This window comes from Clinocottus analis, unplaced genomic scaffold, assembly GCF_023055335.1.
Source record: "Clinocottus analis isolate CAN_PGR_092001 unplaced genomic scaffold, fCliAna1.0.p SCAF_5, whole genome shotgun sequence".
NCBI lineage: Eukaryota > Metazoa > Chordata > Actinopteri > Perciformes > Cottidae > Clinocottus > Clinocottus analis.
The window spans coordinates 19,065,230-19,091,156 of record NW_027176207.1 but is presented as its reverse complement, the minus strand read 5'-3'; the positions used below and the strand labels follow the sequence as shown (position 1 = coordinate 19,091,156).

General features: G+C 44.5%; 1 protein-coding gene across 1 annotated transcript in view; it reads right to left on the bottom strand.

The window, feature by feature from the left end:
* Positions 1–4,172: 4,172 nt before the first annotated feature.
* LOC137802644 (polypeptide N-acetylgalactosaminyltransferase 10-like) overlaps positions 4,173–25,927 on the bottom strand; it is a 70,429-nt gene continuing 48,674 nt past the window's right edge. The window contains exons 5-12 of the mRNA XM_068600670.1: positions 23,254–23,439; positions 22,841–23,024; positions 18,271–18,388; positions 14,274–14,381; positions 9,335–9,556; positions 8,497–8,613; positions 6,331–6,480; positions 4,173–5,417 (exon numbers count right to left, since the gene is read on the bottom strand). Of these exons, the coding sequence (XP_068456771.1) occupies positions 5,253–5,417; positions 6,331–6,480; positions 8,497–8,613; positions 9,335–9,556; positions 14,274–14,381; positions 18,271–18,388; positions 22,841–23,024; positions 23,254–23,439 (1,250 nt within the window). The 3' untranslated portion in view covers positions 4,173–5,252. The remainder of the gene's footprint in view (positions 5,418–6,330; positions 6,481–8,496; positions 8,614–9,334; positions 9,557–14,273; positions 14,382–18,270; positions 18,389–22,840; positions 23,025–23,253; positions 23,440–25,927) is intronic.

The window sequence follows — 25,927 nt, the reverse complement described above, 5'->3', positions numbered from 1 at the left end:
CCCAATAAATAAGCGTAATGGGAATCTTCAGTTAACACTGTGCTGATGATGTAAGCGCCTGATCTCCGTCTCAGTTACAGCTCATGAGTCTGAGGGAATGCTGATTATCTGCTAATTAACTGAAAATAAAATATGGATGGTGAGACCGTTTTGTAGAAAAAATAACCTGCTGACAGCGTGACGGAAATTCGCACATTCAGAGAAACGCGGTTTCAACAAAAAACACCATTTAGTTCGCAATTTACGCTTAAACTGTTCTCCGTTTGCCGCGACCGCGCGATGATGCGAGAGCTCCGATCACGCGGCGCTCTCGGGGTCGTCCCGGTGTTACCGAACCCGAAACCTTCCCCCCTCTCGCCTCGGAGCCGCCGTGACGACTCGAGCGTTACCGCGACGTCCCCGGAGACTCGGAGAAATGGGCCAACTTGCAAAAAAAGCAATATCGCTCCAGCCACGAATAAATCACCGAAAAACCTGAAAGCTATCAGAGCTAGCGGGTTGCCAGGGGAAATGATTATGGGATTAACGTTTGGGGAGGGGGGGCAAGTGTGTTTTTGCAGCATCAGTCACCGAAGCGATTAAAGTAATACAAAAGCTTCAAGGAGAAGTGACAAGAGGAGGAAATAAAGCTCCGAGCAGCCGGAGTTATTTATTGAAGGCGATCGGGGGCCGGAATGAGCAGCTGGAGCGCCGTCGTCTCCACGAGGAGACCTTTTTAAGGTTCTGCTGGTGACGTTCAGATGAGGAAACCTTGAATAAAGAAATCTACGAGGCACGAAAATACTTCTTTGCACTATATTGACTTGCATTTGGTTAAATTAAAGAAATCTACGAGGCACGAAAATACTTCTTTGCACTATATTGACTTCCACGTTAGCTCAAAACGGGCACAACGAACACAGAACCTCGTGTACACATGGCTTTTACTTTAAGGGTTCAGCATATCTGAATCAACCCATTGGCCGTTGATGTATAGCTGTCATGAACGGTCTGATTTGAAGGTCGTCTCAAGGACTCAAAAGGTCAAGCATCAGCTCTTCACACAGTGGCTGTGTGTCCTGTTTTGAAAGGACTGCAACTCTCTGCAGCAAGGAGACGTGATGACAATATTGTTCTTTTAAAGCATGATTCGGGTGTTTTGTTGACTTTTAGAAAGCAGCAAAGAGCAGGAAACATTATTTAACTAGAACATTTTGATCCATAAAAAAGGTTCAAACACTGATGAAGTTTGTGAACATGAAAACTATTATATTTAAATTCCTTTAGACAGAAACTAAGACCGGCCCTTCCAACATGGTGCAATGTTTTCATCACTGGTTATTAAGTTTGTGTTGAATTCATCTTCTGAGACATGTTTTCATCCAAATATATAAACCTTTTTTATTTTACAATTTTCAGCAAAAATATCATACAATTCCAGTTTAATTGTACAGTTTGTTAAATATCTAAATACACTTTTACAGTTGCGATGTCAGTAGAAAAAAATATTGGACATTTTTTTCTTCTGTCTGGAGATACAAAATGTACACTTTCCTTCCCACACACACACACACACACACACACACACACACACACCACGGTGCGACTGACAGACGCCGGCTGCCGCCCTTAAAAAACCTTTGCGCTTATAAAACATGATTTCTTTACACTGCTCACCAAATTTTAGTACATCTTAAGCAAAAAAAGTACTTTTATATCACAGCAAAAAACTCTAAATGGCGGCACAGATACAAAGACTTTACTCCAAAAGCTGCGGAGAAGTATTGTCTTAACACTCTCATCCACAGATACAAGCTGGAATAAAGCAAATGTAAAGAGACGCCAGTTAGAAGAGTTTGATGGAATAAAAACATACTCTACATGTGCAATGAAAAGGTACCATGTACTCTGAAAAGGTCACGATTCATCAACTTTACTTCAAGGGATACACTGAGCAACATCTTGGGCAACTTTCCCCACAGATATCTAATTAATTCTGTTTCTGCAGCACATAATTGATTGTTTAAAAAAAAAAATCTTCTTCTCTAAAGTTCAACAGTTGTTGTAGCACAGTGATGGCACAGACTTGTATAAACACTTTGAACCGGTTGGAGTAAATTCACAGTAAATCTGCCCCAACACCAAAACTAAATGGAGCCAAAAGAGGCTTAAAATGCTCCAAACTAGCTAGCACGGCAGCAGAGGTTCATTAAAAAATATTAAACACACTACTTACATCATCGTTTTGTTTTTAATCGAAGATTTAGCTGACAAGAAACAAGTTTGCAGTCCCCACGTTGTCACTGGATGGACACGAAGAGACGGGCCCGCCCGAAATGTCGCTCATATTCGTATTGAAACAGTCACTCTGTGATAAGGTCACATGATTGAACGGTCCAGATTGCACTACTGATTAGAACATCGCCCCAAAAGTTACAGTGTTTTAGAAAAAAACAAAACAAAGACAAGTAGAACTGTGGGGGAAAAAATACGTTAAATCTGGGGGTGAACAAAGGTCAGATGGGTGGAAACCGGGCTACATTAATGAAGCAGCAATCCCAACTCACCTCCTCACAATCGAACGGTGGACACGTTGTCCGTGCGTGTACTTTTGTACCATGAGTACAATATAAAACTCTCATATCAAAATTGCAAAGTCAGGATATTTTTTTTCTCCACCCAGAAAGACGGGTGCAAAAGTGATGTGACACTCGTTGGTCAAATCACGGATTAGAGACACGATGTGTTGACCGGTAACTTTATCATTAATCCAGTAGTTGAACCCAGTAGTATTTGCTCTTAGTTTAAATGACTGGGAAAAAAACTGTTAAAAGATGAACATTTGAGTTCATAAGTGATAAAATCCTTCTTATAATCTGTAAAATTTCCAATCTAACCGGCACAGCATCATGTAAATTCATCAAACTGATGTGTCCAAGCCGGCTTAATTTGTGACTTCAAAGTACCTCGACTAAGGCATGATGAGGATGTGACATTTTTGTTTTGGTCTACAACTGATTGTTAAAATCGAATCCCTGGAGGGGATGATTAAAATGGCGAGTACTATACATTGTTCTGCTCCACGAAATGGGATTAGAGAAGGATGGGTTCAGGCGACAGACCAGAACATCCCGGAAAATCACGTTGAGCAGGAAACTAAACCATCATCAGCTGAACCACCGGATCAAAAAGGAACGACAAAAGAACATTTAATTAAAAACAGTAAGGAAAAAAAAACAGAGATATAAAAAAAGTACTTTGGATTGAACGAGTGGGAAAAGACACAACAGCATCATATCGTGATTAAAAGGTTCTGGGTTACTTGTCAAGGCAGGAGGAACATGTGGTGGAGAAAACTAAAACCAAAAAGTATCTTTCGCTCTTTTCACAGCCAGCTGTTACGCGTGTTCGTTGATACGAGTCATGAAGCCGGTCGATGTCCTGCAGCAGAGTCGAGGTCAATTCATCTTCAAGTCATCTTCTGTTCATCTTTAATTCATCTTTGATTCAGGAGAACTCTCTCAATGAAAAGAGTCTCGGTTTTTTTTCGAGGAAAGTTACCGTAAAAGTCGGGTAACGAGCCGCTACTACCTTCGGTGGGTGTCGTCGCTAGCTCCACGCTGTAGCTAGCTCCACGCTGTAGCTAGCTCGTGCTGCTGGCAGCTCTCCACTGGCGCTGCTACTAGCTCTCCGCTAGCTCCCCCGTCAACCACCAAAGGTAGCGAGACCAGCCCCGGCTCGCCGCCCGACTTGGGCAACGGGAATGCGGGCAGTAGCAGCAGCAACAGCTAGCGGGGAGCTAGCAGCAGCGCTAGCTTGCTACAGCGGGGACACCCACCCAAGGTAGGAGCGGCTTGTAACCCGACTTTTACAGTACTTCCTGAATTGAGTGAATTGTTACCATTTGCTGGACATTTTGGACCCCTCCCAACACACACACACAAACACACGTACGTACGTACACACACACGCGCACGCTCTCTGAAAAATACACTCGTCCACATCGAGTCCTCTTCCAACAAGGCACGAAGATTTCATTCAAGTTTATGGTCACACAAGTGCGTTATGCATTTTAAACCCACGTCCGTCTCTATCCCACAGCTACCACAGGGAGTCTACCCAGAGTCCCCCTCTCCCCCCTCCCTCCCGCTCGCACTGTACACTAAAGTGATGCGTCAGCTCGGCTTACGTAGCCAGTCATCCGTCTTTGCAGACCCGCTCGCTGCTTGGCGCCGTGACGTGACCCCTCCCACCCCCGCCATCGCCCCGGGCTCGGCAGTCTGCGACTGGGTCGTTACGGGGACTTGTAGGGAGCAGCAAAGGGTGCACAGAAAGCAACAAAACAACAACACAACAAACAAGCCCTTGGCCAGCGAGAGTTGGCACCAAAAAAACAAAACAAAAAAAAACTCGCCTCTGAGGACGGAAAGCGTAACGACTCATTGATGAATACAGCGGAGGAGAACGGAGGGGAACGGGAGCGAGGTCTGCGGCCTCTTTCTTTGTCGACTTCCACCTGCTACGTTCACATGAGCTCGGCCCGCGGAGAGCAGAGAGCAGACGACTGCAGGCCAGAGGGGTGTCTGAGGGTTGTAAAGGAGAATCAATTCACCGGGTGATTTTCAGAGTGGTTCTGCCTGGCTTCACCCAGGTGTCAGGATGACTTTGGCTCAGCAGGATTCACCCTCCCTTCCTCCCTCCCTCCCCCCCCTCATCCCCAGGGAGGTTGTCAGCGCAGGAGAGACATAAGGGGATTTGAGAGGGAGAATGGAGAAGGTGGGCAAAGGTGCAGTCATGCAGGCAGATGGAGACGGACGTACAGACGGAGCCGGACCCGGGAGGAGGAGGTGGAGACGGAGGGCGAAGGCAGATAGACAGAGGCGGGAAATAGAGGTCGAAAACTTGTCGAGAGGGGGGAGAGAGAAAGGCAATAGATAAAGCTCGAGAGAATTTGAAAGTGAAAGAAAAAAAAAAGAGAGCGGAGGAACGTCGGATAACCCGATCGACAGGCGGATGTCAGAAGAAGAACCGGCGTGTCGGAACAAATGCTCCTCACACGGGGAACCGCCCCCAAAACACAAACCCATCAATCAAGGGTTGAGCTCGAGTCCGTCCCCCAGCTCCTGTGTGTCTCACCACCACCATCATCATCATCATCATCACCACCACCGTCACGCTACCCCCCCGCCCCCTCCCACTCCTTTTCCAAAAGAGACCCAGCTGTCCCTACAGGTCACAGCAGCACGTCAGGAGTCCGTGTTGTTTTCCGTTCTTCAGTTGCCGCCCCGGTTGAAGAGCTCCAGCACGGTGCCGTTGGTCTTCTCAAACAGCCACTGCTGGCTGGGGGACGAGGAGTCGCACGTGTTCATGAAGACGCGGCGCTCGCTGGGGCTGCAGTCCACGCAGCTGTTGCTGACGGAGTGGAACAGCGTCTTGTCCTGGAGGGCGGAGGGAGAGGCAGGAAGGGGTCGACAAAACAACACAATTCAGGCGCCGCTCACGTCACGAGAGGGAAACAGGACAATTTGGATAAAAGCGTCAGCTAAATGTAATGTAATGTAATGAATAAACGATGCTGGTTGTAGTTGCTCTGTAGGACAGTAAAAACTATTTTTTGGTGTGTTTAATTCATGTTTGTAATCCCGCAGAGATAGAAATCAAATCAAATATCTGAATACAAAAAAACTTTAAGGCAAATATCTGAACACCCATCAAACGAATTTGTGAATAGTCACATATTCTGGTCCGTCCCTCGTGTCGCACAATGCTTTAAGGTTCAGACGAGGTTGCGAAATTAATATTCGACACGTCTATGAAACAACCATTTGTTTAACAAATCTAATAAACGCACACGAACACACGTCAAATCGCGACGACGCCTGAAGGATCCACGCTCTTTAGTCGAGTTAAACTTGCAGAGGTTTTTTTCTTTTCTTGCCCGTTTAGCGTTTCCTGAGCAGAATAAAACCACGAATAAATTAGATAAATGTTAATATGCTCTAAAACGTACTGAGCCGACATAAAAGGACACGCGCGTTCATTAGCGTATAAACTTCTACATTTTGCTTCTCGTGTGTGTCGTGACACCTTCACCAGATCCCAGAGGTGCTGCAGAAATACAAACGTGTTTTTGTTATTAACGCGGCGGCAATAATGAGGAGCTTTGAATATCCCTGAGCTGGAGGGCCGGGACTGTTTAAAATGTGCAGAACTTCACAGAATGATTAAGGAGCCTTGAAGTCATGTATTTTGAAGCACTTGTGTTATTAGCTTTGTTGATTTGCACAGAAAAAAGAAGAAGACAGAAACGGGAGGGAGAGGCGGCGTGTTTACAGTGGCGGGCGCCGTTACCTTCCTGTAGCGCCACAGCTGGTTCCCCTTCATGCCGTGGCAGTCGTACAGGGTGACGGGGCTGTTGTGGGAGACGGCGTCGAAGCAGACCTTCTTCGTGTGCATGGGGTCGCCCACCCGGATGTCCTCTCGCCACCCGAACGTGAACACCTGCGGAGGGAGGAGGCGACATTACAGCTGTTGAGTGTGTGTGTGTGTGTGTGTGTGTGTGTACAGCTTTCTTTCCATTGACTGAAAGTGGCGGTACGAGAGACCCAAACGACCCCCAGGGGGGCGCGAGCCCTTCCAGGATTTCGCAGGTCTGTTCAAGTAGTGATATGAACCCCAGATGATTATGTATTTTACATATTTGTTTGTTTTCTACTGTTCTTTTTGGCTATTTGTTTGGTTTGGTTGTGTTCAATGCTTTCATGGTATGGTCTTCTTTTGTTTGCCGCCATTTGGGTCGTGTCTATGCTTTGGAAATCTGTTAAAGCACTTTGTAAACTCTGTTTTTAAAAGTGATATATAAATAAAGTTTTTTTTTTTTTAAAGAGTTCTAATACTTGTGTTATTTTATATCATTTTTTCAGAATTATTTGTGAAAAGATTTTTAAATAAAAAATAAATAAAAAGTGTACCACATTTTGATAAAAACAATTAAAAAAAACACAATAAAAAAAAGTCTTGGCCTGTTATCAAGGATTTTAGTCAAAACTCTGTGTCGTTTGCTTCAAAAATGGAAAACTTTATGCCTAACATGCTGGGATCGGGGAATGCTGGGTATCAAAATCTGCATAAATCCCTCCTTAAGACGTGTGACGTCACTTGACCTTTTTTTGTTTTCATCGTTTCCTTGTCTGATAAGGCTGCAGCAGGTTTGGGGTCCATGGGACTCAAAAGGTTAATAAAAAAAACCCGTCTCTGTGACAAACGCTATGACATCACCAAGACTTCCTGGATGAGCTCCTCTCCAAAAAATCCAAAAAGGACAGCTGCCAGAAGTCCCTCCCTCCTCCCGGTGATGTACAGCGAATCAATTCCTCGCTGGAGCTGATTACAGATTGCAGCTGCGACACAGATTAAACATCGCATCTTCAGATTAAGGCAATTAAAAGTGTTTCGGCTGCGGGGGACAAAAGGAAGACGTTCAATCCATTAAGGTTGCATTGTGAGCTGGGCTTAAAGATCCTCCAGTGTGAAGAAGTCCTTTGGAAAACAATGCAAAGATAATGAAGCGGCGTGTTGTTCACGCGCCAGTTAATTTGACACGGATGCTCGTTGATGAGACAAAACACATTTTAGGAAGGAGATCTGTTAACAAAGGCTTAATCTCATGAGAGGAGGAAGAAGAAGAAGAAGAAGAAGAAGAAGAAGAAGAAGAAGAAGAAGAAGTCACAATTCCTCTCGGAGGTTCGCGGCACTCTCTCAGCATCGGGTATCGAGACGTGGGTATATTCCTCAGACGGCCCCGTTCTGAAGAGATCTGATTACAATCAAACACGACTTGAGGGTAATAAGACCGAATCCAAGATGGCGTCGGCCTGACCCAAATAAAAGAGAACACACGGCCGCCGCTGCAGTCATCAAGAGGAGACAGCGGTCATAACGATTAGCAACAGTATGAACGTATGAATCTGCATCAACCGGAGTATTTCTGCTCACGTGACCTGAGCTGTCCACACGACTCCGCTCGGATCCACTCGGGAGAAGTTATTACACAATGTGTGTTATTAAATATGATCAGGACCCACTAGAAGTCAAACTTTAAATGCTACAAGCTAAAATATGTATTTATGATGCCATTGTCCGGATTGTCTTTGCTTGAACTAAACTACGAAATACATTTTTCTTTCAACATCTACGTTTCATTTAGCTGACGCTTTTATCCAAAGAGACTTATTTAAGTGCAACGACTGTGAGTACAAACTCAGAACAACGAGAATCAAGAAAGTACAATTTCTTCAAGAAAGCAAAACCACAAAGTGCTAACAGTAAATGCTACGAAAGTGCTGCTTTCTTTATTCAAGGTGGAGTAACTTCTCTTGCAAAAGAGTTGATTTGATTAAGTTTTTTCAAGAACGGAGTGTACATTTCTCAATGTTCCCCATACTTAATAAAATAAACCCTGCACAGTTGGATCACGGCTATTTCGTGAAAAGCTGACACGTCTCTCGGCCCCCTCACCTGCCCGTGGCTCCAGGTCACCTCGCCCCGGCCCTTCACGCAGCTCTCCAGGCGGATGGGCGTCCCCGACACAAAGTGCTTGCTCTCCATGCACATGCCGCTGCCCACGTTGCGAATCTGCGGCGCAAACACAAGCGAGAAGGGGGGCGGAGTCAGGAGCGAGGACACAAAAGGGGGACGGTGACTCTAATCACACGGGACATTACGCACGAGGATGTTGGAGGCAGATCCAAGTTTTTTTCCGAATTTATTTCGGGAGGCAATAACATTCAGATTATCTTCAGATTGGCGTCGCATGAACGCGCTCTCTCTCCTCCCCCCGACTGCCGTCGGAGCAGATTTCCAGGCGGCAGCTCGGTGCGACAGACAGACCGGATTATTGGAGCCAACTGGCCCACGATTTCTCGACAGCCTCATCAGTTATTTTAGAAGAAACTGCTGCGAACGATCCAGACTTTGTGGTCTGATGGTTGTATTAAAAATATCAAAAACAGAACTGTTCAGCATGTGAGCACAGCTTGGCTTGATAAATGACGAATATATATATTTTTTGGGGTGAGGGGGAGGGGTCTAAATGTCACAAGAATCAAAAACAAATACATCAAAATATCAACATTTGCTTCGACAACTTTACAGTTGTGTTTAACCGTCGTTCCAAAATGTCTGAACGAAACTGCTGTTATGCAAAAGATCAAAACCCTGAGGAACATATTCAGGGAAAAACAACATTTAAAAAGGAGTCGAGAGAGGAAGAGAAGGGTTTCTCTCAAGGAAAGCTTTGTCATCTTGTCCTTCACGGTGTCAGCAACCCTCCTCCCGTTGTTCCTCTTGTACGTACCTCTCCCCAGGCGGCAGCCGGAGGCTCCACCGGCGGGTAGTGTTTGGGCAGATCCCAGGCCACCTCGCTCATGAACCACTTGAAGTTCATGCAGTTGAGCCGGCTCCTCAGCTCCTTCTGGGCCGTCATGTCGCCCGCCGACAGGTGGCGGTACTCGGGCCGCCGCTGGTAGATGTACTCGGCGTACTCGTCCATCCACACCTCCGCCACGCGCTTCAGGTTCTGAAAACACAAAGGAGAGGCGGTTCGTCAAACAACCAAGTCTCGGGACGGGCAGCGGGCACGCGGGGCAGTAGCAGCAACAGCAGCAGCTGGGAGCTAGCAGCAGCGCTAGCTTGCTACGGCGGGGACACCCACCGACGTAACCCGAGTTTTACGGTGTGTAAAGTCATGTGAAGTTACAAAAACTGACATACCTTCTCATTTTACAAAACAAATATTATTTCAACAAACACCTCAATGTCTTTCCGGGACACGGGCAGTAGCAGCAACAGCAGCGAGGAGCTAGCAGCAGCGCTAGCTTGCTACGGCGGGGACACCCACCGACGTAACCCGACTTTTACGGTGTGTTAAGTCATGTGAAGTTACAAAAATGGACGTATCTTCATATTCTAAGTATCAAATATCATTATTTTAACATACACCTCAATGTTTTTCCGGGACACGGGCAGTAGCAGCGACGAGGAGCTAGCAGCAGCGCTAGCTTGCTACAGCGACTTATAACCTGACTTTTACGGTAAAAAAAAAAAAAGATTATTGCAGCTTTAACTTGTTGTTTTCAAAGATTAGGAGTTAAGAGGTGACAATTTGTCCTCCAACATTTCTAATCCACTCCAGAAACCAAAGTCAAGCGCTGAATATCTTGTTAAAAAAGAAAGAAAGTCATTAAACTTCTCTCTACTCATGTTAATAATAAGTTACGTGGTACGAACGGGAGTGAGCGCTGATGCTAAGTGTAATTGTCGCGTTAGCATGTCTCCGTGCTGCCGGACATGGTGTCCGCGCTGCAGCGCAAACAAAGACATCACGCGGCCGTCCTTGATGCTTGAACTCATCCGACACAACAACAGGATCAAAGCCGCTCGTCACACAGCATCCGTCACCGGGTCCCAGGAGGCGAAGAGATGAAGAAGAAAAACGAAGCGACTTGTCTCCGGTCATGAAAGCAGTCGCGGCGCAGAACTCAATTACTCGCTAAAGACAAAGTCTCTCGGCCTCGTTCTCTCCTCCCCGACAGACGCCGCCTATTAAAACTATCTCTTGAAACGCCGTTTTCCTGCTGAATGCAAACCGCGAGGCCGGAGCCAAAAAGACAGAAAAGAATCAGACTTTATTTTAAATGCTCGTAGTTTATCGTCTTCTTGCAGCAGTCGGAAACATTCTGTGTGTTTGATGTGATATTTCACTCAGTGGAAGCGTCATAAAGTTCCAATGAAGTGTTGAGAGGGAGAAGACACAGAATATGTGACAGTACATTTCTTTGTCTTTTCTTTTTTTTACAGAAGCACTATCACGTCGCATCAGTTTTGGCGGTAATGATGATAGAAGACATTTTAACACTGAGCCACCTGCAGAGGTGGTGTTAAGCCTTTGACGAGACCACTTCCCAGGGGAAATAATGTGCCGAAAGGAAGTGTGTGTGTGTCCGTGTGTGTGTCCGTGTGTGTGAGAGAACCCGGCGAAGCACAAGAGTGAAACACAAATCGTTTTAAGGTGAAGATGAGAACAAAGGTGTCAAGACAGAAATATCCTGACACCGGTCTTCTTGTACAATCCGTCTGTGAGTGTGTGTGTGTGTGTGTGTGTGGCCTACATGCATACATACATACATAATACAGGGAAAATGGGGAGCGCTCGTCTTAGATCAAAAGCTGTCCCAAAACATTTGCTGGCATGGGACATGATATTTTATTATCTTTTAGGTGAGAAGTACCTTTAAAGGTTTTGCACCTTTTTGGGCTCTTCTTTCATCTTTCAGTGTCTTTTTATGACTTATATCGTATCACTCGACTGCGAAGAACGCCACTTGGAAAAAAATGACCTTCAAGGCGGCTATAGGTCGGGCAAAATGTGCGCGGAAGATTATGAAAACGTGCAATTTCAGAATGAAACCGAGTGGAATAAAAAAGATGAGCAGGTGGCTGAAACTGTAAGCAGTGATGACTGCAGGGCAGACGGCGTCTAACAGGCTCTTTAAGCTCAGACAATTGCAAACATGAAAGATTTACACTGGAGGAATGGGAAATCCATCCGCCGGAAGCCTTTTTGAGGAGTGAAGCAGCATGTACATATATAGAAATATATATATAAATAAAATATCGGTGGGCATCTGAGGCGCGGACGCATGTCTGAGAATAAAGATGGCCGCAGCCTCGGAGGTATGGATGTTGGAGAGAATGAGAATACAGGTTCAGGGAGCCTCCCAGGAAAGTAAAAAATACAAATCATGCAGAAAAAAAAAGGAAGAAAAGAAAAATCCCTCCTGCCACGAACACACATTCACACTCGACGCCTGAAGCCAAACGAGGAATCTCCAGGTGAAGTGGAGTTCAGTGGTTCCATCCCTCCATGTCGACTTCACTTCCTCACTCAGCTCTCAGATGTGGAACACACACACACACACACACACACACACACACACACCTGTGAGTGTGTCTGGAGGGCCTTTGTGTGTAATGACCTTCATGCACACTAAGTGAAAGAATGTTTTATTTATTTATATATATACTTTTCTTACCATGAAACAGTTAAATGGATGAAAAATGCCCAGAAAAATCAACAGCGTCTTGATATCGAAGCAGCACGGAGACAAAATAAATACATGGGTTTTATTCACCTCGGGCAGAGGACGTTGACCTAGCACCAAATCCTGACACTGACACAAACTTTTCCAAAAGTACGACAGAATACCCACAAAGCTGTTGGGCTGTTCTTTTTAAAAACAACGGACAGAAAATTCAGACTATTGGCTCCATTCACACTGCAGGCAGATGATTATTTTGAAAAAGTGACTCCAATCGAAGTTTTTTATAACAGTTTCAAAGCACAAATCACGTTGAATCTCATCTTTTGAGCCACATATCAGGTCAGATTTCTTTTTCTGCAACCCAACCTCTTCACGCGACGTGTCACGCAATATCGCGCTGGTGGCCGTCTCTCCGTTCAAGATCACGATCCCACGACTACGCACAAGTAAGAGCAGCTGTTGCGCCGCGAGGAGGCCATAATTAGAAATTTGGCTCCATTTTGTCTTCATCCTGATCCGGGCACTAATACGTTGACTTCCACTGCATGTCAGTTCAGGAGGGTCCGTTCAGGTCTGGGACCAGAAAAAAAAGAGACATGAACAGCCCAAAAAAAATAAAAAAATAAAAAGGATATGAGCAATAAATTCCTCAAAATACCTGCAAAAGCACCGGCTCCTGCATGTTTCCATAAAGCAACTCCAGGAGACCATTTTCAACTTTCCTCGGGGACCAGAAACCTTTTGAAGCGCTCGCTCTGTTTCATGTCGCTTTGTCGTACGTCAGCGTGAGCCGCCTCATCTTCACAGGGCCGTGGAAACACAGAGCGCCAACAAAGGGCTGGAGGGAACCTTTTTAGTTCCTTTAAACGTTAAACCTAAACTGCTTCTTGGAGACGCGTTTATATTTTGTATATTTCTTTTTGGACAGACACTTTCCTGGTGAACGAACGTTAATGGCTTTAAAAAAAACAAATCTGTTGTGATGACGTCATACTTTACACATCCAGAGGTTTACGGAGCGACCTCGCCATTCGTTCGGTCGTATCCGTGTCCACTTTTTATGAACGTCGGTCCAAAAACTTTGCTCTTTTTCTGCTCCGTTTCTGGCTCTTCAGCTGCTTTAAACCCTCGCCGTGTATCCGTTAACTGCGTCCGTCTGTTGTTTCGGTGCCGTCTCCTCCATTCCTGACTGATGCTGGACAAACACGGCCGTGGACTAAAACAATCCGTCCAAAGGGAGAAAAAAAAAGGCTTTTCCTAATTCCTCCCAGCCTCCGGTGTTCCGGTATTATTAAACCTGCTGCCTGTTTGACATCAGCATTCAGCGCAGCCTCAGCGAGGGGCTAATGGTCAGTCCGACGAGGCAAAAACAGAGACCAAGAGGTTTAATTACACATTCAGCCAAGCCAAACAGAGCCAGGTGTCAGACGGAGGCTGAGTCATGCATATTGAATAATATTCAGCTACAGGCCAGATGAACACCTTTTCTTTTTTTTTTTATTCCACTCGCTGTGTCGAGGTGTTGAATAAAAGAATCTTGAGCTGTAGAACTGTAACTTGTATATTGAGGACACAAGGGCGGGGGGGGTTGATTTGTACCCACAATGCAACTCAGAACGCAGACGGTTGGGGTCGGGCGGACGGAGGCGAGGTTCAGAATCCGCCGTGTGTAAAGTCCATGGACAGAAGAAGCCGGAAGACTTAAAGTTATCCAATCACAAGCAGCCGGATAACAACTTTGCCTGATCTCAAATGTACATCACGTGCCACATATCAGAGCATCGATGGAGTGGCGGTCGGGTTTCCTTTCAGTCCCAACTGGGTTTTGCCGTCACATAAAATGGTGAGCGGTGAAGATTTACACGTCTTCTTTATACGCAGTCGTTGTATTTGCCTATGCGTCTGGTTAGTGGCGCTTTCAGTAGCCGGAACAAACATTTGAAAAGGCTCGGAGTGCGTTCATTCATCTCGGGCTGAGCCACAAGGTCTCGCTATTCACGGATCAGATTAGGAACTATTTGAATTCCCGACCGCCGGAACAAAAATTGCCGCTTACCTCGACGCATTCAAAGAAAAAAAAAGGTTTGACCGTGAGATGTTTCCAGCAAAGCATGAACAAAAGCAACAACCCAGACACCCTTGGGGGCGTCCTGGTGTCTACAACAACGTGCTAAAAACAATCCGAGGACTCACCCTGGCCAGGCTGACCCCACCGGGGACTTTGTAGGGGACGTACTTCCTGTAGATGTGCCCTACCCTGGAGCAAGGGATGTCCTCCATCCGGCCGCCACACATCCACACCTACAGAAAGAGAGAGAGAGAGAGGAAGAGAGATTCAGCAGTGATCTCGAGGTTGGTGGGTCGAAGCTGCGGCGCCGGCGTTTGGTGGGAATATCAGACGAGATCGACGAATCAAGAGGAAATGAGACAAAGATAAAGGTGAAGCGTGGGAAGACGTCGTGAGGGAAACAGCGCTGAGGAGCGAACGAGGTCAGGATGTAAAGAAAGGGAAGGATGGAAGGAGTGGGAGGAGGGTGGAGGGAGGTGAAGCAATGCGTACTGTCAGACTGATGGTGAAGACTGAGTGGTGTGTTAGTTTGGATTAAACACAGTAAAGCTTGACTAATTGCCATGCAAAACAACGCCGCGAAATGAGTTGACGAAAAGTTGACGTGTTCGTAGACCAGAGAGAGCGACGTGCATCGGAGGGAACGAGTCCATGGCGCTGCAAACTAAATGAAGAAGACGCAAATTGGATTTGTTACGCTTATTCCTGAAAGGCGCCGGCGCTTCTTAACGCCACGGGGTGCGAGTATTTAGACATTTCAAAAGATAGATTTGGGCGGGGGGACGTGTTACTTTGTGCTTAATTGGAACAGAAGGTCAGACAGAAGAAGTTGGTTTGAGATAAGATGAGTCCATCTTTGAGAGGGTGACACAGCTAAGTCTCGCTTTTTTATCAATTAATAGTAATCGATGAAACAGTCGGTGAAATCAACACGCGTTTGGGTGGAGGGGCTAGTTTTTTGCTCTAGTTTTTTCCCAATTAAACATTCACAATGCCTTTTTATTGTAATGGCGTCATGCCGAACCTAAAAAACAAACATTTTGTTATCGAGCCCACGTCGGGGAGTCAAACCCACAGTACAACACAACATGGAACCAGTGAATGTTTTGTCATTTTGACTTAAACTTTAAGTTCTTTAAACAGTAAAAAAGGACTGATTATCAAGAAGGTTGTCCGTAAATCTACAGTCCTGATACTCATTTCATCTTAAAGCAATGAATGGAGATCACCATTTTGACCCCCTTTTCAACTGATTGTGCGGTCTCGATTACTCAAGAGAACCATGTCTAATGCTAAACTATTTCATTGTTCATATTCTTAGCCTTGACCTTTCGTTCCACCCTCACAGCACGCCGTCCTCCACAAGCTCTCACACCTTCGCCATCCAACTGCTTCTCCTGTCGTGGACAGAATCTCCCAAAACTGCTTCGTTATAATCCACATTTCTCAAGGCTCAAGATGGCTGATGATGGACGTAGAGCGGCTCAGTGGGTCAATAATAACGTGAGGAAAATGTTGTCCGTTCGCCGATGGACTTTCCTTGTGGACTTGATAATTTCCCCGTCAGTCTGTTGTTATTCTGCATCGCTCCCCTTCCTGATCGCCCAGAGTGGACATCAGCTGGCTTCCGTTTCAATTCAATTACTCCTTGTCGGGTTCGTTGAGCCGGTTCAGCTTGGACAAACAGGATCGGGGGGGAATAACAGATTGGATTCCACCCTTCTCCACAGCTCTGACCCGCTGCGTCGATCCCTCCCATCGTCTTCATCTCAGACCGAAACACTTGAGCTTAATAACAGGGCCGCCGCACTGCAGGCGACCTCCGGAGTTTGAGTTCAACGCCGGTCGGATTAAATTGAAAATTCTTATCATAGCGTAAGCTGCCTGTCAATCAAAGTCTTCCTGCCCGACAGCACACTCCTCTATATGATCCTTGACTTTAAATTTAACCATAATTTACTAAATGAACATCATGATATATTGAAGAAGACTTGAAACTAGAGATTGAGACATAAACTCATGTTTACAATGTTTACTGAGGGAATACATCAAGAGAGTAGTAGTCTTTTATATAGACTTCTATACAACCAGAGGAGTCGCCCCCTGGTGGTCAGGAGAGAGAATGCAGCTTCAACACATGAAGCATAGACTTCTATACAACCAGAGGAGTCGCCCCCTGGTGGTCAGGAGAGATACTTCACAGTATAAGACACTTTTGGATCGGCTTAGTTCACCCTCAGTTTGACATTGTTAGCTCTGTCAGCACTGTGGACGCCGTTAGCATCTTTTGCGCGGCTAGCACTGCCACCATTTTGTCTCAAGACATCTCCATAATTGCTTGTGACGCTCTCGCGGTCCAGACATTTAACTTGATGTCCTGCGCCTTTACCGAATGTGAACAGTAATGGGTTAATCCAACATTGGGAAGGTTCTTTTCTTGGCCCACGCAACACTTCTACACAAGTTTCATGAGAATCCCGTTGTTTTTCTATCATCCGGCGGCGGCGCGTAACCTCCTTGGCGGAGGTAATTAGCAAAACAGAGCAACACGATGTGAATGCATTACAAAGACGACGCGGCAGAAGGTGAATATAATGCAAACGTCTAATCAAATCAAATTACACCGGCACTGGTCTTTTGTGCCTAATTGAGTGAGACGACAAAAAGACGTTGGAACCAGAATTTAATTATTGTGACGGGACGTTTTTTTGTCCGTCCAGAGCGCGCTGACGGAGGCAGCGGAGGGGGAGACGAGCTCTTAACATGCCGGCCGAGTCGCGGGCAGTTACGGCCACGAGGTAGAATAATTCATGCTGAAGCGCCAGACTAAAGCATGATCTAATATGGTATTCTGAGTGTGATTGATGTCGAGAGTCCTCCATGCAGCAGAGTATGTTCAGCTCAAACGACTGAAACAAGAGCGGAAACCATAATGAGGAATGTCTCACGGGCTGAACATTATTGTTATTTTTTTTTTTATTTAGTAGAAGAGCTGCAGATAAACAAATGACTCATTAGTAGAAACATGCGGAAGGCAATCATCCCTCCTTTAAAAAGCAACACAGTGTCGCGATATCGATGCGTTCAGATGCATGTTGGTTCTGAATGAGGAAGTGCTCTCTAACTAGAGACAGAGACCCAACAACCCGCCGGTCCCCTTCTGTGATCAACCGGAAATAAAATTGGGCAATTCGAGCAGAACTTGAATCAAGACCTTTTTTAGTGGGGCAGAGGATTTAACATGACTGTGATGACAGCAGAGATCAAATATTTTTATCCCAACATGTGTAAATAAATCTCTCTCTACATGTTTATCTGAATAATAAATGCTACTATATGTGCGGCTGTATGCAACATAAGCATGCAAAAGACATAAGAACCAGGGTTCATACACATTTCCATGACTTTAAACTAAATTTCCATGAGCAAACATTTCGTGAAATCTGAGTGTAAACATTAAAAAAAGTGATAAGACATAGTATTTAAACTGACAATGAGAGCATACAGTATTCCTTAAATGACACAAATGAATGAAAGACAATAGTTTAATTAAAAGAATAAACATTTATGGAGATGCCTGTATGTATGCCTGCTTATAATTTGAGCGTCTTTCTTTTAAAAGCATATTAACTAATCCAAACTCAGCGTAAATGAACATCATGAACATATGAATATAACACATTTATATGATTTTCACAACACTTTAGGGATTTTTCCTTTTTTCAAGGACTTTTCCAGGCCTGGAAATAATGATTTCTCTAGATTTTCCATGACTGCAAGAACTCTGAAGAGCGTACACGTGCAATTCATGTGATCAAAAATATTGAAGACACAGCAGACGGTGATGCACATAAATCTGTCAAAACGATCCCATATTATTTTAATACCACTCACATTAAACATCCAATTAAATAAACAATAAAGAACGTTTAGCGGATTTAAATATTGCTCACGCATGGTTCATAATGCTCGTTATATTCTACACGTATTCAGTACAAATACACGGACATGGAACATGGAAGGACTCTCTCACTTTCAAGACACACGTTCAAAATTGACATAGAGGTGTTTTAAAAAGGGACACCATTAAATATTTTCTCTAGATTTTTATATTTTTTTTACCTTGAAGGAGATCTCGTACTGTTCTCCTCCCCAGATCTCCAGCCCCGAGTCGTATCCTCCCAGCTCCCAGAACCACTTCCGGTCCACGGCAAACAGCCCGCCGGCCATCACTGGAGACCTACGGGACACGGAGGTTCAGAAAATTAGACTCTTTCGCCGGTTTCGTGGATCTCTTTTCTCTCCAGCCATCTTTTGCCTCATTTCTTAGGGGTCAGAAATGTCAGAAACAAGCAGACAAAATATATTTAAAAAATATAAAAAATACATTTGTATGTGACATATTGCATTGTGGAGGGTTTCTATGCAGAAAAAAGTTGCGAACATGCTATTCACAGTACTTTTTTTTTGCTCCATTGTGGGAGTTTTATTTTGAAATTGGTCGAGTAAATATAGTGCCAGAGACTGTGCTCAACTGTCTCAGCAGAATAGACAGAACAGTGAAAAAGACTGACAGGGCAAATGCAGTGAGCAGAGGAATGATTCAAAAGATATATATTTGGGTTTCTCGCTTTTCTTGCAAAACCCAAAAGTGACATTTGTCCATGGAGGAATAGTCCACATTTTTAATTTTACTTTACCCCGTTTTGTTTTTGTAAAGTTTTTAACTGTTTTATTGGAAACATTTTAATTAGTCTTCGCAAAGAAACACTCCCCCTCCCCCTAAATTATGAAGTGAAATGAAGCAAAGAAATTGCTAATCAAGCAACCAGTTTAAGGGGTTGTGTGAAGTAAAAACTAAAAACCTGCTGAAGCTGGTTTCTCAACCAGTTCCTGTTTAATTCACCAGATAGCCGCTGCAGGCTACAAATGTTTGCCAATAAACACGTTTTAGCGTTAATTCCTTAACCGCTGTTTGTCACCAACTATTACATATGAGGTTAAATATTATGACTCGAAGAAAGGCACATTTTTTATTTATTTGTTTTGCCTCGAGGCTTTTATAAACCGCGGTGCGTTTACGGCCGCTAAGACGTTAATCACCGTCACGCCGGCAGCTAGCGCCGGCTTTCAAATGCAGGAAAAAAAGAGAGAAAATAAAGTGACAGCTTGAAACAAAAACACCAGAACTCGTCACAGTGGAAGCATTTGAATATTAAAAGCTGCGGTTTTCACTTGACACAGCAGTAATTAGCTTGGAAAGAGGAGTGAGGGGGCTAATTACTGCGCTGTAATTAGCTTTGGCAAGTCTTGCTAACTTAGCTTCCACAGCTAACAGGTATGTATGATAGTGATAGTAAATATTTAGATATTTTACTTCATGTAAAGAGACCGCATCTGGTGAATTCCTTCGCGGACAATACCTATATTACTCAACGTATCATTGGAATAATGTCACACTGAAGCTTTAGCATGATTGATTTCCTCCAGTTGATATATTTATTCAGTGTAGATTTATCGGAAATTGACCAGAAAATATGAAAAGCGGTGAGGGTGTTAATGGTGTTGAAGAAGTAATGCTAAAGGGAACACACAGAGACTTCAAGTCTGAACAATAGTGTTGTTGACTTTTATCACCCTATCGTGTTTATCATGATTATTAGTCAATTTTAATGTAATAGCGACGGAGGTCAGCTCATTGCTGTGGACCCCAACTTGATAATTTTGTATGCTACTACTTTTGACATATCATGATCAATGTCAGATTGTTATTATTAATATTGTGATATTTATTTCAGCTTCATAGCGCTAGTACAGCTGTACATGAGGTGTCGGGCATGTTCCACAAATTCTGGAGCATACTCGTGAACACACTCTGGTCGGGTTACAACGGAAATAGAAGCGCTGGTCAAACGCGGAGCCGCTGTTCACATCCAGAGGAGCTCACCTCTGCAGCTGCACGCCACTTCATTTAAATCGCAGCAAACTGACCCAAAGTCAGCAAACCTGCTGCTGCTGCGTTGCTAAGGAACTGCTTCGTTTAGCCGACGTTCAGGAACGGATTTTTGGGGAAACATTGTTTTGCATCCAGCCATCTTTTATCCATTTATCTATCTTTCTATCTGTCCTTCATCCATCCATCTAAGCTTTTATCTTTCATCCATCCAACCATCCAACCTTCCATCTGTCCTTCATCCATCCATCCATCCATCTTGCATAAGTCCTTTATCCATCCATCTTTTATATGTCCTTCATCCATCCATCTATCTATCTTCCATCCATTCATCCATCTAACCTTCCATCTGTCCTTCATCGATCCATCTATCTTCCATCTGTCCTTCATCCATCCATCCATCCATCCATCCATCCATCTTCAGGCGTGTTCATATCACCGGCTAAACTTCAGCATGTCAAAGGAGTCTTTGTGAACATATTAGCGCGCTGACGTTGGATTCAGGTCAAAGCACCACTGTGTCTGACCGAACTGACCTCAACAGCTCCCAAACAATGCCTTATATTTAGGTTATACTGTATTCAAATGCCATTATTTAACTGATGCAGTGGACCGTTTGGCATACGTTGTTAACATTAAGTCGATATTTCTTTACTGACAAAAAATCGGTTTGGGATTTAATGTCTGGTAAGATTTGTACTTCTCTTCACGTATTTTGGGATAAAAAGCTCTTTATTTAAATAGCACATTTGTCAATGTTACTTTGCTAAAACGGTTGTAGGTCTGCTTCTGTTGTGGCAACATTTGCCAGGAGCAGGTATTCCTTTCTCCAGCTGGACGACATCCCTGCTGGTCTTCCTGAGACGCCGCGTTAGTCCGCTGAAGGATAAGGCGGTTTAACACAATGCGGCGTGAACATCCCAACTCACAATTTAGACCAATTAGAAATGCTCCAGTTGATATTCTCTATTTCAGTCTCTTGACCTTGCAGCTTTTTGCTAAATGAAACATTGAAGCCCGGAGGAGAGAGAGAGAGAGAGAGAGAGGGGGAAGAAAAGAAAAGAAAAAGACGGGGAGAGAAAGAGAGAGAGAGGTGACGGCACTGACAAAAGAGACAGTGACAGAGGCTTGAGAACGAGGGTGAAATCGTACTCCCACGCGCGCGCACACACACACACACACACACACACACACACACACACACACACACACACACACACACACACACACACACACACACACACACACACACACCTCCGAGATGGATTTAGCCGTCCCACCGTGCCTCGCTCTCCGCTGCGTCAATGTCTATCAGAATGAAAATGAAAATCTTTGCGACTCAAATTGGATTTGCACTGATGAAGGTCATTTCATCGGGCAATAGAAGAGCAGACTAATTCACGAAATGAGGATTGATTCTGATTGTTCTGCAGCTCATTTCTTCTTCTTTAGTCTCTTATCTTCCTGCACCACCGCCCCCGCCCCCCCCCCCCTCTCTCGGCCACCTGACGATACCTATTTCCCAGGACACCCAAATAGTCTTTTGGCGTCCAGACAGAGAGAAAGCTTGTCTCCCTAATCCCCCGGGGCTCACAAATGGAGTGTCTGGCATTACATGCAGTTTTTTTTGGGGGGCCCTTACAAATGGCAAAATGTGTCTCTGGGTATGGCTTATTTATTCTGGCTTCCATTACTTAAAGGTTACCTGCCATGAAAGTGCTGCGTATCAAGGACGCTATTGGTCCTGTTTGCGATGGAGGAACGTTAGAGTTCGTGATTACGCTCATTACCATTTAATCTCTCGAGTACAGAATGTCAAACCGCGAGGAACTCAAATCACAATCCCCCCCACCCCGAGGCGACACAATAAAATAACAGACCGAAGCTTCTTAAAATGCATTTAAGAATGATGTGAAATCTTTGAGAGACTGGAAACGGCAATATGGCATTTTGCTCAATAAACAAATCTGCAAATTACAAAAAAAGCTGAATTTGCGTAAGCAAAAAAACATATTTCAACATGGTGTTAATGAGGACGCATGAACTTTTGACTGCTTTTCTCGTAGTCTTGTTTGGATAAACATACTGTTTTCCCAGGTCAAGACAGAACTTTCACACTCTGTTAATATTCATTTATTTCCAATGAACCCAACAACAGACAGATTCATTTTTTTCCCTAATTAAAATTAAGTTTGCTCGACATCATTACACACAATCAATAACCCAATAAGTTTGTATCGCCATCTTACGATGACTGATCTAAACAATAACATCCAATTATTGGTCAGTCGCCATAATCTTTCTGCCCGGAGAGGAAGAAGAAGAAGAAAAAAAGTGTGTGGACAACCAAGGAATCCTTGCTAAAAAAAACAACTCATAACCCCAAAAAACATGTTCCAGACATATTGAATGTTCATATGACTTGGTGCTGGTAGTATGTGTTACACAAGAGAGAAAGATTACCGTCACGTACTGCAGATTACATCCACACTGAGGCGGATTAATCTGAAAACATCTTGCGTTTTCGAGGTCACTTTTAAAAGTGCCAGCTCAGAGTGGACAGAAGGCCAAACAGGAGACGAGCGTCAATGTGGTCTGACGCTTTGGAGACTATTAACCCAAACTGCAGCCCTGCCATCGCCCGTCCTGTGCAACACGCGGGTGCAATCGTCAATGTGCACAAACACAATTAGGGTTCAAATCCTGTAGCAAACGTAACAAAAGAAATCTGTCACTCACTCGAAGGGCTCGCTGGGGTCGTCCTTCTGCAGCTCCGGAGGGATGGGGATCCGTTTGTAGTACATTTCCCAGTCGAACGCCCCTCGCATGGCGTCCCCCGCCTGCGTCTCGTAGCCGAAGTTGTCGTGGTCGATCACGTCGATCATCGGACACACGATGGTCTTCCGGTTCTGGGCGATTCGGTCTGAGAGACACGGACGCAGGGAGACAGTTGATGGGAAATTGATGGGCGTGTCTTTTGAAGGTCGCGGATAAATGCGAAAAGTGTAAACTTTGGAAGGACGACGGAAAAAAACGGTACTTTCATGTTTTTCTACATTATCAACAAACGAGGCAATTTTAGCAGCTCATCACACAATAAGGATGCAAGTTAGTGAAAAAGAGTGCACGCGTGGTGCTTCTGTGTTCCTCACCCAGCAGCGGAGGCAGCCAGTTGACGTTGGACTCGCAGTGGGAGTCCAGGAAGGTGATGACCTCCCCTCTGGCGGCGCCGGCGCCCAGCAGGCGAGTCCTGATCAGCCCCTCCCTCTTCTTGGTCCTCAGGATGCGAACCTTGGGCAACCTCACCATGTACTCCTCCAGGGCCGCCTTCAGGTGCTCTGCACAGAGACGGGAGACGATCAGAAGGACGCTCGCGTCCCATCGTTACGAGATGTTTTTTTGTTTTTTTTCTTCACATCTCCGAAAGAGCACAATAGGCTCGTCAGGGGAAAATTGGAGCCGTGGTGAGATGAAAGGGCAGCGCTTCAATAAGTTGTCCCCAAATGAAAGAAGAAGAAAAAAACATCCCTTCTACGCTCTCTTACAAAAGGAGATCAAACGGAAACTAAACCATTAGCAGGCACCATCAAACCAGACATCTGCCTCGGCCACATGCTCCAGACTGAAATGTGTCCCTGCAGGCCCACATCGCACTCTCACCCGGCCCGGGGAAGAAAAAAAAAGATCACTTACTTTCCTGCACTCAGACTATATATATAGTTATGTTTTTAAATATATATCTTTACTGTAGTCATAAGACCGAATGTTACCCCAAAGAGAAAGAATCCAACTGTGAGGCATTACATTAAATCAGCCCTTTTCGAACATGTGCGGTCATAAAGCCTTTTGGAAAAAATAAATAAATAAATAAAATGCTTACGATCGGTTTACCAGACAGAATTCATAAAGCCTGATGAGGGTATTGCAGATACTTATCAGTTCAGTTTATGGTCCGGGAGCAAACAACACAATCATTTTTATTACATTATTTCAAAACTCTTGGTCGTCGGTTCAAATCAAAAAAGGGATTCAAAGCCTTTCTTCAAGCTGCAGGAACTGATAAATGTCCCGCTCCTTCTGCAGAAACAGCAGATACACTGGAAGGTGACAAAATATAGAGATACGGAGAGAAAAGTGGAGCCAAAAAAAACCCTTGAAAGAAAGCATTAATCAATCAAAGGGACGGCGGTACATACGACACACTTTTCTCCGTCCTCTCCTCAGAGACGCCTATGAAAGAAATCAATCCTTCCTCTAATGGAGCCTATAAATCTTTCTGCTGAAAACGTCCAGTCAGTTCTGACAGGTCAATAAAAAAAAATAAAAAAATATTAGAAGCTGGACTGGAGGCCACGTTTCAGTCGCTGTCCGTCTGCGTTTTCCAAAGCCGAGACGCCGTCAACCGTCACAGAGAAACCGCGTGAAAAGGACTAAAAAGTGGCACTGGCACTAAATGATTATGACTACTCTATTTTTGGGGGGAGTAAATCATGAATGTGATAAAAGCCATGATTTACACATTCAATTTGTCAGTCCTGAACATGTTGCATTTAATGCCATCTTGACTGCAGAAACTCCGGATAAAATCCAATATGGTGCCAACCAACCGGCCCAAAAATGGTTCCGGCTATCACGTCGTCCACCTTTTGAGTCGGTAGGTAGACAGACAGACGTGCAGACGGACATACATTGGGAGAACCCCCTGAGTAGGTTCTGGTTAGTACTTTTAGAAAGGTGTAAAAGGTTCTGGGTGGAATAAGTACACCTTTGGAGAACCTTCATTGGGGGTTCTGGGTCTAACTGTTCACAGATACATGTACAACCCTCTGTGTTGGGTTCTTGATAGAATCTGATTCAAAGGTGGAACGTGTATTATTAATAGAAACCATACATTTCCCAATACAGACACACGCGATATTGAGCACGTGGCCTCCACCAGAGAGACGTGACTCGGCAGTGTTTCTTTTTCTTAATCGGTCTGTCTGGAACACAAACCGTTTCAATTAACCAAAGCGCTTGTCTACAACAGAGAACTTCAAAGTGCAAGACGGGCCTCCCCAGGGGGGCTCCAAGCTGTTTCAGAGGAAGCTCAGTAAAATAAATAAATAAATAAACATTACATTAGCTAGTCAAATGAGAATCATGAAAAAATAGATGCAGTAGTTTTGGGGAATTTTAACGTTTTTCTCACTGTCCTTGGAATCAGAAACTAAAAAATGCCTTAGAACAAACCTTTTTTTTATGCATTTGGTTTAGTCTGGTTATGCCAAACAACATTATTGGGCTCTCTAGGCTCAATTGCTGAGTGGGTATTTTGTTGAATTAAAAACAGATTTTTTTTAGCATTAAATATACATTCCTAAAAGAGTGGTATCTGAGAATGTTTGGTTTCAATTACAGTTTCAAAATTGAGATATCGTATCGGCACTAAAGTCTGAATTAATAAATAATGAAAGGGCTGGTCCCCGTAGGAGAATCCTGGTTCCTGGTCGAACCTTTAATAAATGTTCCAGTAACCCTTAAAGAGTGTTCTATCTAGAACCCAATGGGTTGTACCTTTTTCTGTGAACAGTTTAACCCAGAACCCCCTCGAAAAGGTTCTCCAGAGGACCCTTATATGGTGTAATTGTTCCACCCAGAAGCTTTCCACCTTTCTAAAAGTGCTAACCAGAACCGACCCAGGTTTAATTTCACAGTTTAGCCCGGTGCCCTGGGAACGCCTTCCAGCAGCCTTCGGGTCTCTCGAGTCTCCTCGAGGGCCGATGCTGACGGTGGTGGACCGAAACCCCCCCAGCCCAAACAATCATGGTTCACAATCACCAGTTT